At 33.5% G+C, this 15408-nt stretch overlaps 2 protein-coding genes across 2 annotated transcripts; one reads left to right on the forward strand and one right to left on the reverse strand.

Moving 5' to 3' along the window:
- Positions 1 to 445: 445 nt before the first annotated feature.
- LOC133291094 (probable sugar phosphate/phosphate translocator At5g25400) lies at positions 446 to 2005 on the reverse strand. Its single transcript, XM_061489279.1, has one exon. The coding sequence runs from the start codon at positions 1782 to 1784 to the stop codon at positions 747 to 749; it is 1038 nt and encodes a 345-aa protein (XP_061345263.1). The 5' UTR covers positions 1785 to 2005; the 3' UTR covers positions 446 to 746.
- Positions 2006 to 10246: 8241 nt separating this feature from the next.
- LOC133291053 (beta-glucuronosyltransferase GlcAT14B-like) lies at positions 10247 to 14721 on the forward strand. Its single transcript, XM_061489233.1, has 4 exons — positions 10247 to 10903; positions 11654 to 11729; positions 11872 to 11987; positions 13668 to 14721. The coding sequence occupies exons 1-4, from the start codon at positions 10348 to 10350 to the stop codon at positions 14180 to 14182; spliced, it is 1263 nt and encodes a 420-aa protein (XP_061345217.1). The 5' UTR covers positions 10247 to 10347; the 3' UTR covers positions 14183 to 14721.
- Positions 14722 to 15408: the final 687 nt, after the last annotated feature.

Here is a 15408-nt window from a genome sequence, read left to right on the forward strand (position 1 = left end):
CGTGATGAAAAGAATTAGAGGTAATCGCTCGTCTCACGTATGGTTACTACCAACTAGCGATCTCACATAAGTCCACTAAGTTCGAATGACCCAAGCAAATCCAACAAAACAGAGTATAGAAAACAAATGATGAAACAAGCAGGTCCATTCTCTTGTTTTTAGGAGGCGACCAGGGGGTTCCAAACTTGAAAACTGACTATGGATAGGAAACAATGTAGATGGTGTTTCTAAAAGAAACGAGCAGTGATCGTGCAGAAAGTATAACCTAAACCAAAAAAGATGTGTGTGCTCAGGTTACAGACATGATAAAATTTCTCCACTACTTACAATGCATCTTTTGTACGAGAAAAACAAGACATTTCAGGGGAGTGGAGTTGAAACAGAAGAATTGTTCAATATCACAAACACAAGCACAAACGCAAACTTAAGACATAACAATCATCAACTTTGCTATTCAATGATAAACTTTTGGAACATCCACAATGCTTAATTCATTCTCCAGTGGTAAACACAAACCACTGAATCAGTAATATAAGGGACAAATGTCAATCGCAGCCCCAAAAGGGTAAGGAAATTAAACAGGGAGAAGTAACAATAATAATAATAATACTAATAATCACCTAATAGAAGTACAGCGGTACACCACATACCCAAAAACAAAACCTGCCTCATCCAACATGAATCGAACAGTAACAAACATGTCCTCTTTGTATCCAAGAAAAGATATCACCAGTTCAATCAGTGATTCAGTTCTGGTTCTCGCTCTTCCTCCCAGTGCCTTCCCCTTCTCTCTGTTCCAACAATCTTCCAGCCTCTTCATCAGCCTGCTGAGCCTTCTTCTGAGCCTCAGAAGCCTTGAGAGCCTGCAACTTGGAATGATTATAATACGCAACCCCCAAAAACGCCAATCCATAACCAATCAAGTTAATGGGAGTGACCGTGTCCTTTATCACAGACCAAGAGAATGCAATCAGTAGCCAATCCTTGACAACCCCAGCAACATTCATTGTCAAAGCCGAAGTCTTTCCAACCAGCAAGAACACAGCGAGATTCAAAGCAAAAGCACAAGTGGAATTGGTCCCGAAAATCACAAAATCCAAATGGAAGCTAGAATTATCCCTCAACGAAGGGTACTCCACAATAAGCCAGGGGATAGACAAGAACACCAAACAACAGGGAGCAATGTAGTAAAGAGAGGTAATAGGGTTAAGCGAAATCCCCTTGGAATTAAGCAAAATCTGGATCAAAACCAAGCGAGTGGCCTCGAAAGCAACAGCCATAAGCTGAAGAGTAACACCCCAACCATCGAATTTGGCTTCACCATAAGCAGCAATCGCAACACCAACAGAGATCGAAACCATGTTTGCCATGGTTTCGTTCTTAAAACCTTCCTTCTTGAACAAGACCCCAATTGAATAGACAGCGACAGGCATAAGGGCTTTCAGCATCTGAATGAAAGAAACAGAGAGATAGATATATGCGGAATTGGAAAACCAAAGGGAGAGGGAGTAGAGTGCACCGATGGGGACCACCGATTTAAGGTACATCTCGCGGGACATTGAAACAGGCTCCACCAGCTTCAACACGCGAACGAGCATGTATGCGAGGGAGGAGCAGAACGCCATGTGGATCATGGTCAACGAGATCGGGTACGGCCAGTTGTACATCTTCCGATCTAGTATGTACTTGTTGTACACGATCACCGTGAAGCTCAGGCAGATCCATATCGCCACGTACGTGTATGACAGGATCACTTTCTTCACCACACTATCGGAGATCGCCATTAGAGATAACCCTAACCCTGACCCTAACCCTAACCCTGAAGTGATTTAATCAGGGACGGGTTTGGTTCTCGGTTTTTGAAGAGGGTGGAAACGTGCAAGAGAGGGGATCTAGCGGAGATTCAGCTGATCAAACATTCAATGCGATTGGGGTTTCGCCCAAATCTGAAAGGAGGTTATGAAATCGAAATTTCGAGTGATTCACTTTGAGTGGAGAAGAGACGACAGTAATGGATAGTTTAATATACGCTATAATACAATGTCCTAGTTGGTAACATGGGACTTGGGCTGTTTAACTTTGTTGGGCTTTCCTCGTTTTGATACCCAACCCCAACAAAGTTCGATGGGAAACGTTTGATTTAGGTGACGTTTAGTTGTGTTGTGTTGTGTGATTTGAAAAGTATTTGTCATGCAGATAAAATTATATCCAACGAGTTCAAAATGATATTATTTTAGGTTATAAAGGAGTGTATTAGATTGGGATTTCAAAGAATTTTAATGGATTATTTGTGGACAAAAAAATTCTTAGGTATTCGATTAGGATTTGAAAGGACTGAAAAAAAAAAATCGCATGGTATTCGATTAGGATTTTAAAATATTATTTTAGAGTCCATCCAAATCCTTTAGTATTCAATCAGAATTTTAAACAAAAGAAAAATAATCTTGTGGTATTCAAAAATCTTACGATTTTAATGATTTTCTATTGGTGTGGATTTCGTGAGACTTTTTAGTGAGAAATATGAATAGGATGTCTCTCTCACAATCTCACCCAAACCCCTATGATTTATTGATATTTCTCTATTGCAGTGTTTTCTTCTTTCTTTGGTGGGTTGACCCGCTCAAAACCGAGTTCCGCCATGGGAGCTTCGTTAAAGCTCAAAAGCAGCTGATTTTTTAGCGATTTTCATTACAAAACAATCCAGAAAAACAAACCAATAAGATTCTAATATAATCCATCTAAAAAACAGCATATTTTTTAGAGTTTTTGGAAGTTTGAAAAATGATTTTTCAAGTTATGGTCGCGATTTTTTTTTGGCACAAAAAACTATGATTTTTGAATTAAAAATAACATAAAATCCTCAAACCAATTTTCATTTTACATCAATAAAGCAAGATCAATCTAAAGAAAGATTGAAACTTTCTTAATATAAACCCTATATTTCATAACAATACATTCACAAACAAAATTCTTTCGCTATAGGAAATGATTTCAAACAATTTTTGAATCAATAGGTAACTAAATTTTTTTTTTTCAAAAGCCCAAAAACAATTTAAGGTTTTAATGTATCGATTGAAAATAATTTGAGAATTTTTCTAAACTTTAATGTAATAAAACCCATAAATTCAAATTCAAAATTTTCTTAGAATACTCAATGAAAATATGCATATGATATATGGTTAGAAAACTCTCATCACGTAGAACAAAAATCTCAAGATTTTCAGGATCAATTGCAAAAAATTCCAAATGATATTTATCATGAACTTTAGGTTCTATATGTAAATTTAGAATTATTTTAATAAATAAATAAAAATTAGATCTTATAATCATATATGCATAGCTTTGATACCAAATGAAGAAAATAATTTTAAACTCATTGGTCAAACCCAAGAGCATGAACGAGAAAATGTTAAAGCATGGAGGACTAGTATAATTTTAGATATGTGGAGAGTTGTTGCTAAGTGACTTTGAATGTTTGTTAAATATTATATTAAGTTTTATTGATTGAGAAAATTATATCAGGTTTTACTTTTTTTTTATTAATATCATTGCATTTCTTTGTTATTTTTTTATTGACTCTTGTAATTTTGAATGTTTCTTAAAAATTCATATGATTTTTTAAAATCTTATAAATTCATATTGTCCTTTCAAATCTTATAAATTCTATTAAAATCCTTTGAAATCTAATTTTATGAAATCTTGATTGTAAAAAATATCTTTTAAAAAAGTATTTAAAGTCCGTTCAATTCTAAACAATCTTTTAAAATCTTTATAGATTTTTTATCTCAAAAAAGTCTTTCAAAATCCTAATCTAATACATCCCCCTAAAATTAAAAAATCATAATGATAAGACTAATATAACCCTGCAATATATTAGAATTATAAAAGCACCTTGATTTCTGTCCTAAAACGACATCATTTTGGACTCACTGGATATAACTTATCTCCATTGACGGGAGAAATACTTTACCCAATAAATAAAGATAAAAATATTTAATTGTGTTATTTTAAGTAGGAGAAAGATACAAACTAATATTTTTTCATTTACAATTGAAATTAAAAAAATACTGATTTTCTTTTCCGATAATTTCTATTACTTATGTCATTCTCTTACTTAAAATGACATAATTCTATGTCCTTTAAAATGATAAACATCAAACTTATATACAAAGGATTAAAGACTTCTAATGTTATATAAGAAGAATTTATTCTCCTACACACACATAAGAAAGATGTAGATTCCACTAAAAAAATTTATCTTTCCTCTTTTCAATGAGATTGACATGTTTGTTATGTGTACAGGAAAAGATATTCTTTTCATATAATATCATAAGTCTTTAACGCATAAATAAACAAAGAGCCATCGGGGGCTTGATTTGAAATTTAATAAAAGGAAAATTACCTTAAAGACAAATATGGTAGGGTATCATTTAGTGGATGAATTATTGAGATTCCATGTGTCTTTTCCTTGTAAATGAGATGAGAATGAATTGATATAATACACTAAATTAGAGAATACTTAAGGGTTGCATCGATTAATTTAAGGAGGAACGCAAAGAATTGAAGTCATGTAAAGCCGGTTGGTTTGGTTGGTGTTAATTGTAACGCCCGCTAGTAAGAGGAGATTAGGAATTGGGGTATGGGCGCGAGAAGTATGCCACAAACAAACGGCGTATCACGTGGGGAACATAGGTTTGAAATTTGGGGATGGATGCGTACTCCCAACTTTGCCGTGTTTGACGATTTGTTTCACATGGGATGGGATACTTGACTTGGAGAACTTGTGACCAATTCAAGGACACATTAGGTTTCAGGATTCACTACCCTCATAAGCCTCCGATGCGGGGGTTAAATCAACCGGTCATGTTAAACTTTAATTTAAATAAGTTAAATCTATATAGAAATTTTACGCTTGACCTGGTTGAATAATCTGATGTAAGATTTGTTTCACTTATATTTAAATAAATAAAAGACCTATCCTAAATTTTTTAGCCTATTTAAATCTATGAAATTTTCAATATTTAATCAGAATTAAATTAAATAAATAAAATAATATTACTTTTATTAAAATTATTTAACTGATTCTTTTAATTAACAATAAACAATTCAATATATGAAAAAATTAACAGTAAACAATTAACAACTAACGAAATTCGACATAATTAATAGATAATTGAGTCTCTTAAGCATATTGGCAGAGGTTCAATTTGTAATTGAGTATATGAAAAAAAATATTATCAATAAAGATAAAACTTATTTCGGTAATCGCTATATCTCAAAAATTATTAGCCTTTCATTTTCGGCTGAGAAATACTCTACAAGAACTCAAAAAATTCAAACACGCCCATTCTCTCTCCTTGAGATGATGAGGTGTTCAAATTCAATAAAATGATGGCTGTGTTACTTAATAACAAATTACCGTTTGACACCTAGCTGCATGCCCACGTTACTCTCTTATATTTTAAAATATTGTTTATTTAAATACAAAAAATATTTTTTATTTAGTTTAAAACAATTATCGTTTTATACAATGACTTAGAAATTATTTTTAATCAAAAAAAATATTTATATTTAATTTATTTATTTTTTCACTTTACTAATATCCACTCTAATTTTATTTAGTGGAGATATTAATAAATAATGATAACATCAACAACAACAAAAAAGTTAATCCAACCTATCAAAGCTCAGCAAACAAACAAATAAAAGCCCCAAATTTAAGTAACAATATATTTACAAAATAAAATAAAATTAAGTAACAATATATTGTAAGGTGTAGGTGCACTAATCACCAGTCTCTGCATTGTTTGGCACAAATATATGGCAGTTTATTGTTCATTTTCTGAATTTGGTTCAAAAGTCACAAATGCATTCAGATTCCAAATTCAAGTTCCAACTACTAATCCAAATTAATTCCTCTAATTCTCTTACTTTAATTACAGATTCTTGTATATACAATCAATAATTTCTCTTGTTTTAAATTCCGCTTTTTTGTCTACCTCGGAAAAATTTCATCATCATCACACACAAACACACATATATCCTTAAAAGCATACTTCATGTAAATTTTTCATGAAAAATATATTACTTAAACTTATTAAAAAAAAAACTCAAGTGGTAACCAAATGAGAAAAGGTAAATACCCAATAGTTACTAAATCTAAAATGGAGAAGGGCAGTCGAATTACTCAATAACCGAGAAAAGGATATTATAAAGCTACATAAATGAGAAAATAAAAGGTAAGGGCAATGGTTGTCTCAGCAGAAAAGAAATACTTTGTGCCCTCACGTTGACTTTTGTGTCAAAATAAAAATAAAAATAAAATGGCGGCTCCGCAATTTTTTTGAGTAGGAGATAACTTTCTGTTTAAGTAGAAGATAATTTGTTATTTTCTATAAAATGAGTTTTTCTCAAAAAGTAAAGGGCTTTACTTCTCTTATGTAGTATAAAAGAAATTATTTTATGTTGTGAGATAAATAAAGTGAAATCCATTAATTTTTCTTAAAAAAAGAAGAAGAAAAAAAAAAAAAACACATCTTTTTATGTGAGTGTAATATGAGAGATAACTCTCATGTAATATAAGTGTATAATTTTTCAAAAGTAAATACAGAATAGTTAGGATAACTAAAATAGAGAACATGAAAATAATGTGAATTTATTGCTATTGAGTTTAAACAAATCAAAATTGGGATGAAAACAAAATAGTTAGTAAAATACTTAAGCCGTATATATTCACTAATTTGGAATTTATTTTATTAATCCTAATTTTTCTAGTGTATCAAATGTTGTGAGTAATAATAATAAGTGGCATGAGATTTTATGTTATTACCTTTTTAACACTTTCCATTTTTCAAATATCATGTGACTAAAAGATGACGTGCACAAATAATATACTGAAACTTCAACCTTATAAGTAAAATATTAACAAGGAGAGCGGCAAAATATGTAACCAAAACCTACCATGATGTAAACACATATTTTAAAACAAGTTGGCCTTGGTGGATTGGGCTCAAAGGAAACCCATTGCAGGTGAATCTATCAGCTTTACATTATATGGGTTAGGATGGAAACAAGCAGGCTTTGTACTTTGTAGGCCTCTGCTGCAAGCATTCCCCATCTCAAACGTTTTAAGTCCTAACGAAGACACAGTAAATCACTTAGCAAAAACTCCACACGTTTCAATGTTTCATGTGAGTATACCTAAATTCAATTTCACTCCATTGAATTAGATTACAAACACAATTTAATTTGAAAGTAAGTTATACATATTTTGTTACCAAACAAAAGCAAAAAAGGGAAAAGTATTTATCATTTTAAATGACAGAAACTTATGTTATTTTAATAGAGATACAGACACATAAAATTTGAATTTTAAATTAAAAAAAATCACATACTTTCTCTCTCTCATGATTTTCGTTTTTATGTGTCTATTTCTTTCTTAAAATGACATAACTTATGTCATTTAAAATGACAAACACCAAACCCTACAAAAAAAATGTTACCAAAAAAAGTTATACATATTTTATTCGTTTATTTTCTTCCACATAACACTTTTAATTTTAGTATCAACATTTTAAAATAAAAAAATCGTTCACGGGTATTTTTTGTTTCCTGAAACTTTGGTTTTCTACTTTGACTTAAAAGTGATCATCATTGATAGGAACTAAAGTGAGAAAAAAGAATGTGGAGTATTAAGATAACAAAATATAAAGCAATCAATTTGCATGTAAAATTTTCTTTTGTACATAATTAAAATTTATTAAATTTGTATAATGGCAATATCATTTATGCAACTTCTGTACATACAGCAGACCAGGATCTGTACATACAACATACCAGGATATGCTTACAGATTCTAGGATACACATACAGATCTTGGCTTTTTAAAAAAAATAAAAATAAATAGTAAAACCCACTTTATTATCTCAACTGGAGACAATAACTTTCTGTAGCGGCTATAGAGAAGCAGCTCCTTATAAAATATACAATAGCATAATTTTTAATACAATTCAATATTTTTATAAAATTAGAAATTCTTATTAATATTCTGCGTTTATAAAATTTTCGGATTGGTAAATATTCAGCAATCAGTATGTAATGGCCCATGATTTTGTAGCTGGAACCACTGATCCAGCGTGAGTGAGCGGTGCCCTTCAACTAACAGTAAGTGGGTACAAAATTGGTTGAGTGCACAATAATCGCGTTCCTCGCTCGTGAACCAGCTGCTGCCGACACTTGTTCACTTTAGCGGTCATGTTTATGCGCTGCTTTTGTTGGATTTGGATCCACACTGCATATATCCTCCTACACCTTTAACTTTTTTCTTTGCTCTTAAATTCACGACAGATGTATTATTTTATTTTATAAAATCCAGCTCAATCTTCTTCTAATCATGAAAAAATATAGAGAAATCTTATTACATATTTAAAAAATACCAGCTTACGTATTATCTTAATTAAAAAATATATCAACTTAATGCTTTAAAATAATTTTATATTTCTTTTTATTTTTAAAAATATCAACGTCTAAATTAAGAGAGTTATATTTCTCATTCAAAAAAATTTATTTTCACTAATCCTTTGATCTTTGCCCTTCTATATTTTGTGTGTGTAAGACCCACCCAAACTGTGTCTGCCAGAAAGATTTAAACTTATGCAATTAAAGGACAATTTTAAATCCCTTAAATTAAAGTTTAATTGCATCGAAATCATTTATTTTTACATTTGCTACTGGTAAGGGTGTAAATGGCTTGAGCCGGCCTACAATGGCATACGGCCTAGCCTATATTAAGTCAGGTTTGTCCTATTATAAATAGTAAAGTAGAACAGGTTTGAACTTTTAAAAAAAACTAGTTAAAAAATAAGTCATAGGCTTTTTTGTACAGATCGAGCCCATAAACCTACAGGTCGGCCTATATCATATTATTTATTTTAAATAAAATAAATTTATTATTTTAATAATTTTGAAAAAGTAATATTATTTTAGTTATTCTTTTAATTATTGAATGTTTAATAGGTTTAAACAAGCTAATTGACCTAGGTCAAGGCTTTTATTTTTTAATATTGGTTAGGCCAGACTTGTAATTTCAGACCTACACAGGCTAACAGGTCAGACCAAGTCCAATGTTTTTTACACAGAACTGACATATTTAAGTCAAAGCCGGACCTATTTACATCCTTAGCTACTGCCTACTGGCGACTGTCATTTGAAATTTTTCTTTAGTATTATCAAGGTAGTTAAAATTAAAATTTTACGTAAAATTACGAAAATAAAAAGGGGCAAGATATTCTTACACCAGTGTAAGAGTTTGAAGTCTTACACTCAATTTTGACCATTGATCCACTTGTATCCAATGGCTCACGTTACTAAAAAATTTGAGCCATTAGATATAAGTGAGATCAGTGGACAAGATTGAGAGTGTAACTTACACTGGTGTAAAATGATCCTGACCCAAATAAAAAATTGTAAGAATATAATTTTTTTTGGAATATTGATAAAATTATTTTAATAACTTTTTTTGTAAAAATATAAAATCACAATAATAAATTAAAATTTTAACTACTATGGATATTAAGGTACTTCCCTTTTCTTAAAAAAAATTTGTATCCTTATTTAAACTAATATTTTTATCTTTATTTTCTTCTAAATCCTAAATTTTTGAAACTCAAAAATTTGTTCCGTCATTTGCCCCCAGCAGTTCAGCTTTCAATTTCTGATCACCAATGTCAACGTTTTATCTTCCACCGTACTACGATTATGTTTTGCACCTTGCTAAATTTAATATCAACATCTCAAAACTAACTGTTACTAAGTTAGGGTGATTCAGTGACTCTAATATAAAAAGTTACATTTAATGTAACTTTTTCTTAAAGTAAGACAATAATAAAGCTTAGTTATAATCAATATGATTAATCACATTCAATGAGTGCCACGATATCTGTTAAGAAAGGTTAAATAATCAATGAAAATGACAAATCAAACAAAAAAAATTTAAATCTATGCACGTAGAGTATATAAAATTTTATTTGGTCCACTAAGCATTAAACCACAGATTGAAAGGGTCGTATAGGAATGTTAAGGGGGTAGAAAAAAAGCGACAAGGAATTCACTGACGCCTCAAACACTCCTCAACTCAAGTCAATTACGGATCTTCTGTATAATGACAAATACAAAACCAAAATATACTGTTAAATGTTGTTATTAGTATTAGTATTACAGTAACCTCTGTTTTTGTTTCTGTTTCTGTTTCTCTCTCTCTTTGTCTGTCCTTGTGACAGAAATACCCACAAAAGGGTCTAAGAAAAGAACATCAAAACCTGGCTCTTGAGTATCATCGCTCAAACTTCAATGGAAACCAACAAACAGCAGAAGAAAAAAAAGTGGCTTATGCCACTGGTTTTCTCTCTACTATTATCCACCTTGCTCATACTCATTTACATATTCGTTTCCTCCGATTCCTCTTCCTTGCTCTACCTCTACCGTGCACGATTGAGAGCTGAGGTTCCTGATTTCGTTGAGTCAAAGCTGAGGGTGTCTTCAACATCATCGAGCAACACTATTCCCAGGATCGCGTACTTGATCTCGGGTTCAGTGGGTGATGGGGATAGTTTGAAGAGGACCCTCAAGGCCCTTTACCATCCAAGGAACCAATACGCTGTGCACTTGGACCTAGAAGCTTCTCCACAGGAAAGATTGAACCTTTTTAACTTCGTGAGGAACGAGCCTCTCTTTGCTGAATTGGGTAATGTTAGGATGGTTGTGAAGGCCAACTTGGTCACTTATAGAGGACCAACCATGGTCACCAATACCCTTCACGCTGCTGCCATTTTGTTCAAGGAAGGTGGAGACTGGGATTGGTTCATCAATCTCAGCGCTTCTGATTATCCCTTGGTCACCCAAGATGGTACCCTCTTTCTTACTCCTCAAGTTTGAGTATAACGATGCATCGTTTTTGTTGGTTAGCCTCTGTGTGTGTGGTTTTTGTGGAAATTCATTGGTTCGTTAGTTATCTTTGAAATGAGGCAGGACAAAGACAAACAATTTATTTATTGTCTTGGCTGTTACCCAATTTTCAATTTTGTGTTTAATGATTTAAATGCTGTTTTGTTTTGAAGTGCATTCCTGAGAAGTGAAAACCTGATCTGCCTGTTTCTTAGTATATGTTAATGTTATTCTACCATTTAACAGCTGCGTTTTTGTTGGTAATTTTGCTCCCAGATAAATATAGAGACTTTTTGAATTTTAAATTTATCTGATCTGGTCCCAATTTGTTTTCAAATTGTTCTATCTTGTTAGTTTGCTCATCACTGAGTTGTTTGTTTTTATCGGCAGGCAGGCTTTTTCCTCTCTCTCCTTTAGCCCGGGGTGGTGAGGGGAGGAATACCAGGTTTAAGATAAAACTGCTTGAAATTCCACTAGTTTCTGCATTGATGTTTCTTTATGTTTAGAAGCTTAACCACTATTCCATGTATGTTGGATGAATACTAATATTTATAAAAGGAAAAATTTGTCTTATGGAAAATTTGATGGTTTGCTAGTGAGCTCTGTTAATAAGCTAGAACTTACAATAGAATGAGAACTCTGAACTATGTTGTCCTGTTTTCACTTTCATCCACTGATTTTTTCAATTTACTACATCTCTTTTGTTCAACAGATCTGCTACATACACTATCATCTATTCCGAGACACCTTAACTTCATTGAGCACACAAGTGATATTGGCTGGAAAGAGTATGTTGTTAAATCCTTTTGTCCCTTTTTTCAATTGCGTGGTTTACTTCATTTCCTTCAAAAGTAACAGGCAGTTTTGTGAAATATCAAATGTACCTCTTCTTTACTAGATTTATCATTTACTGTTTTCATTTTTCAATAGAGATCAGAGAGCCAAGCCTGTTATAATTGATCCAGCTCTTTATAGTGTCAACAAATCTGATGTATTTTGGGTGACAGAGAGAAGAAGTGTTCCCACAGCATATAGGCTGTTTACAGGTGAGAAACCCAGTATCTGATGCCTCTATTTTAATTCAATCTCTTTTGTTATTCCCCCCTCGCCAGCTTAATTATTTTGCTCTTTCAAATGTGTAGAATGTTTCAGCTGCATATGAGACATCTAACCCTTGAATAGATTGAAGATATTACAAAATCTCGAAGTGCTTTAAAAAATTCTGGATTGAAGTCAAATGGTCGTAATGAAAAAGAAAAAGAGAGAGAGAGAGAACAATGATGGTGATGTGAATCCAACTTATAAGAAAATGACTTCAGTAGCCAGTGGTTTTGAGTATGATTACTCAGAATTACAGCGCCTTTTCACTTTTGTCCATTCTTTTCTTCTCTCTTTATTATTGGCTATAGTTTTTCACATTTGTCTTGAACTCAATACTCCATGTCTTCAGGTAATCCAAATACAACCTTTGGCAAGCCTTTCCTCTTGAGCTGTGTATCCCTTCTCCTTTAATTCATTTCATTCATACATTATGTCTAATTGTGTAACATCCCAAGGGCTGACAAGAGCAGAGAGTGATCGTCGGTGCAAAAGAGGCACGGACAATGAGCGACTCATGCCAAATCTTAGGTATATGAATGAATCGAATCAATACCCGAAAGAAAGGGATTCTAGATACTGTGCTAGTATAGGATGGTACATTTGGGGATAACTTATAAGAATTAATTGGTACTACCTATATTAACAAAATGCATCTACTTTTCGATAGCTTGGAACGGAAGAACTCCGTAGTCAAGCGTGCTTAACTTGGAGCAATTTTGGGATGGGTGACCTTTTGGGAAGTTTTCCCAGGAAGTGTGTAAGTGAGAACAAAGCTCGCTGAAAAGTCTCGTGTTAGTTTGTGGGAACAGTCATGGATCTTGCAATGGTCGGGCGTTACAAGTGGTATCAGAGCAGGGCCTCTCTCCCAGTACGGTGTGGTTCGAGGACGAATCAGGCGGAAGGCATGTAACTTCCCAAGGGCTGGCAAGGGCAGGGAGTGATCGCCGGTGCAAAAGAGGCACGGACAATGAGCGGCTCATGCCAAATCTTGCAGATGGGAGTACATGAATGAATCGAATCAACACCCGAAAGAGAAGGATTCCAGATATTGTGTTGGTATAGGACGGTACAGTTGGGGATAACTTAAGAATATATATATTTTTTTGGTACATAACTTATAAGAATTAATTGGTACTACCTATACTAACAAGATACATCTACTTTTCGGTAGCCCGGAACAGAAGAACTTCTTAGTTAAGCGTGCTTAATTTGGAGCAATTATGGGATGAGTGACTTTTTGGGAAGTTTTCCTAGGAAATATGTAAGTGAGGATAAAGCACGCTGAAAAGTCTCGTGCTAGTTTGTGGGGACAGTCATGGATCTTGCAACCGGCCGGGCGTTACAAATTGCATAATTCAGTCTAGTGTCCTTACTCTTTATTTTAAGCTTGTTTAAACATGAAGCCATTTGCAGCTAAACTACCTCATGAGATCACCCAGTTTACTTGAATCAGTGAGATACATCTCCTTATCATCAATCAAGCTTTTTCAATAACCGTCCATAACTGGAAGACTTTGAAATCTGGAGAAATTAACTTGAAATCATTATTCCTAACTGTATGTTGAATATTACTACTTCATTTTTCAAGCTTTATGAGTTATATTTTGCTACTTGATTTTGCTCAGGTTCTGCCTGGATGATGCTCTCTCGCCAGTTTGTTGAATATTGTTTATTGGGATGGGATAACTTGCCTAGAATAGTCTTGATGTATTATGCAAACTTTCTATCTTCCCCTGAAGGGTATTTTCACACAGTCATCTGCAATGCTGAGGAGTTCCGTAACACAACCGTGAACCATGACCTCCATTTCATATCGTGGGACAACCCTCCAAAACAACATCCACACTTCCTTTCAGAAAATAACTACCAGAGCATGGTGGAGAGCAATACTCCTTTTGCTAGGAAATTTGGCAGGAACGAACCACTCTTGGATAAGATTGATACTGAACTCTTGGGGCGAAATGCCCATGGTTATGTACCTGGCAGGTGGTTCATCCAAGCAAATCCAAACATCACCAAGCCATATTCTTTTATAAGAAATATCACTGAACTTAGGCCCGGCTCGGGGGCAGAAAGGCTTAAACGCCTTATAAATGGTTTATTATCAGCAGAAGATTTTCAGACAAAGCAGTGCTCTTGACACACCTGTTATGCTCCTTGCTGCTTTTGCATCACCCAACCAGCAACAGGAAAACAATTGCTATGTCCAGTGTACACCTGAACTTGCTTTGAGACCCAACAGGAAAGATGAGAAAGAACCAAAAAAAGGATCACCTCTTCAGAAACACGGTTTACCTTCGACTATTATTTTTACACTAATTTTAACATGAACACAAATTTTTTAATCCATATATGTATCAATTGGTTCACATGATTTATTAAATTTTACTGGATGACAGTGTCAAGTCATCAATGCAATTGTTGTACTCTGTAGGATGTCTTTATAGGAAATGAGATTCAATTATATAATACACGGGCAGGACAAGCCCGTGAAAAATACTCACCAAGTCTTTTCTTCAAGGACATGCCCAAGTAGCTGCGGTATATCCTGTCTAGTCTTTTCCCTCCTCTTCTTATTCTTTTTCTTTATTTTTATTTTGAGTTATGACCTTCATGAGTTTATGTATAAAGGACCAGTAATTCGTATTTGGATTTTATTTTCATGAGTTATTTTCATGCTGAAGCATGTAAAATCATCATTTACTATTGAACCCATTCAGATATCCTCTAAATCCTCCATTTTGAGAAATGAATAAAGCAACTTGCCCATCTTGTGCCTGTGGATGAGAGTGATCACCAGCAGGAAACTCATCTACTACATTATCCTCCTCTATTATGCTGCCACCTTGTTTCTTTTTTCCCCCCTTTCTTCTATTGTGTTTTCCTCCACTTCCCACCCAGCTTCTCTATAACAGAATCGGCTACGCTCATATCAACCTTATTTCTCCTCATTATATTTCCAACTTCAATGTTCTTATAAATCAAGAGCATCCCACGAATTAGCATCATTAAAAGGAATGCTCTAAAACACGAAAAGCAGATTCAACACATCCACATTTTGAATACGTGTCCATTTAATATTGGATTTGAGTCATGATTGAATTGCTTGGCTTAGGACTGTAGCCACGACCTTGCATGAGCACAGGCATCGTCTTCGTAGCTGTGAATCTAGCTCTTCTAAATTCTAACTGTACATCTCACCCCTTTATTCTTTTGATGATGGATATTCTCACTCTCAAACTTTTTTACTACCAACTTACTACCTATCTAATCATCATTAGATTAATATTTTCTCTCTCTTCAAACATTTTTTAACATTATCTCTTTTTGATCTAATGGTGATGTGATGGGTAGTAAGTTAATAGT

The sequence above is a fragment of the Gastrolobium bilobum genome, unplaced genomic scaffold (genome assembly GCF_033153095.1).
Source record: "Gastrolobium bilobum isolate Gb01-03AN ecotype WA unplaced genomic scaffold, APGP_CSIRO_Gbil_v1 utg829, whole genome shotgun sequence".
NCBI classification, from domain to species: Eukaryota; Viridiplantae; Streptophyta; class Magnoliopsida; order Fabales; family Fabaceae; genus Gastrolobium; species Gastrolobium bilobum.

Bases quoted from the DNA above. Each gene is read 5' to 3' on its own strand.
- LOC133291094 (XM_061489279.1), bottom strand. From the start codon at position 1,784: ATGGCGATCTCCGATAGTGTGGTGAAGAAAGTGATCCTGTCATACACG.
- LOC133291053 (XM_061489233.1), top strand. From the start codon at position 10,348: ATGGAAACCAACAAACAGCAGAAGAAAAAAAAGTGGCTTATGCCACTG. The intron at 10,904-11,653 runs GTACCCTCTTTC...TTTGTTCAACAG, and splicing joins TCCCTTGGTCACCCAAGATG to ATCTGCTACATACACTATCA. The intron at 11,988-13,667 runs GTGAGAAACCCA...GATTTTGCTCAG, and splicing joins AGCATATAGGCTGTTTACAG to GTTCTGCCTGGATGATGCTC.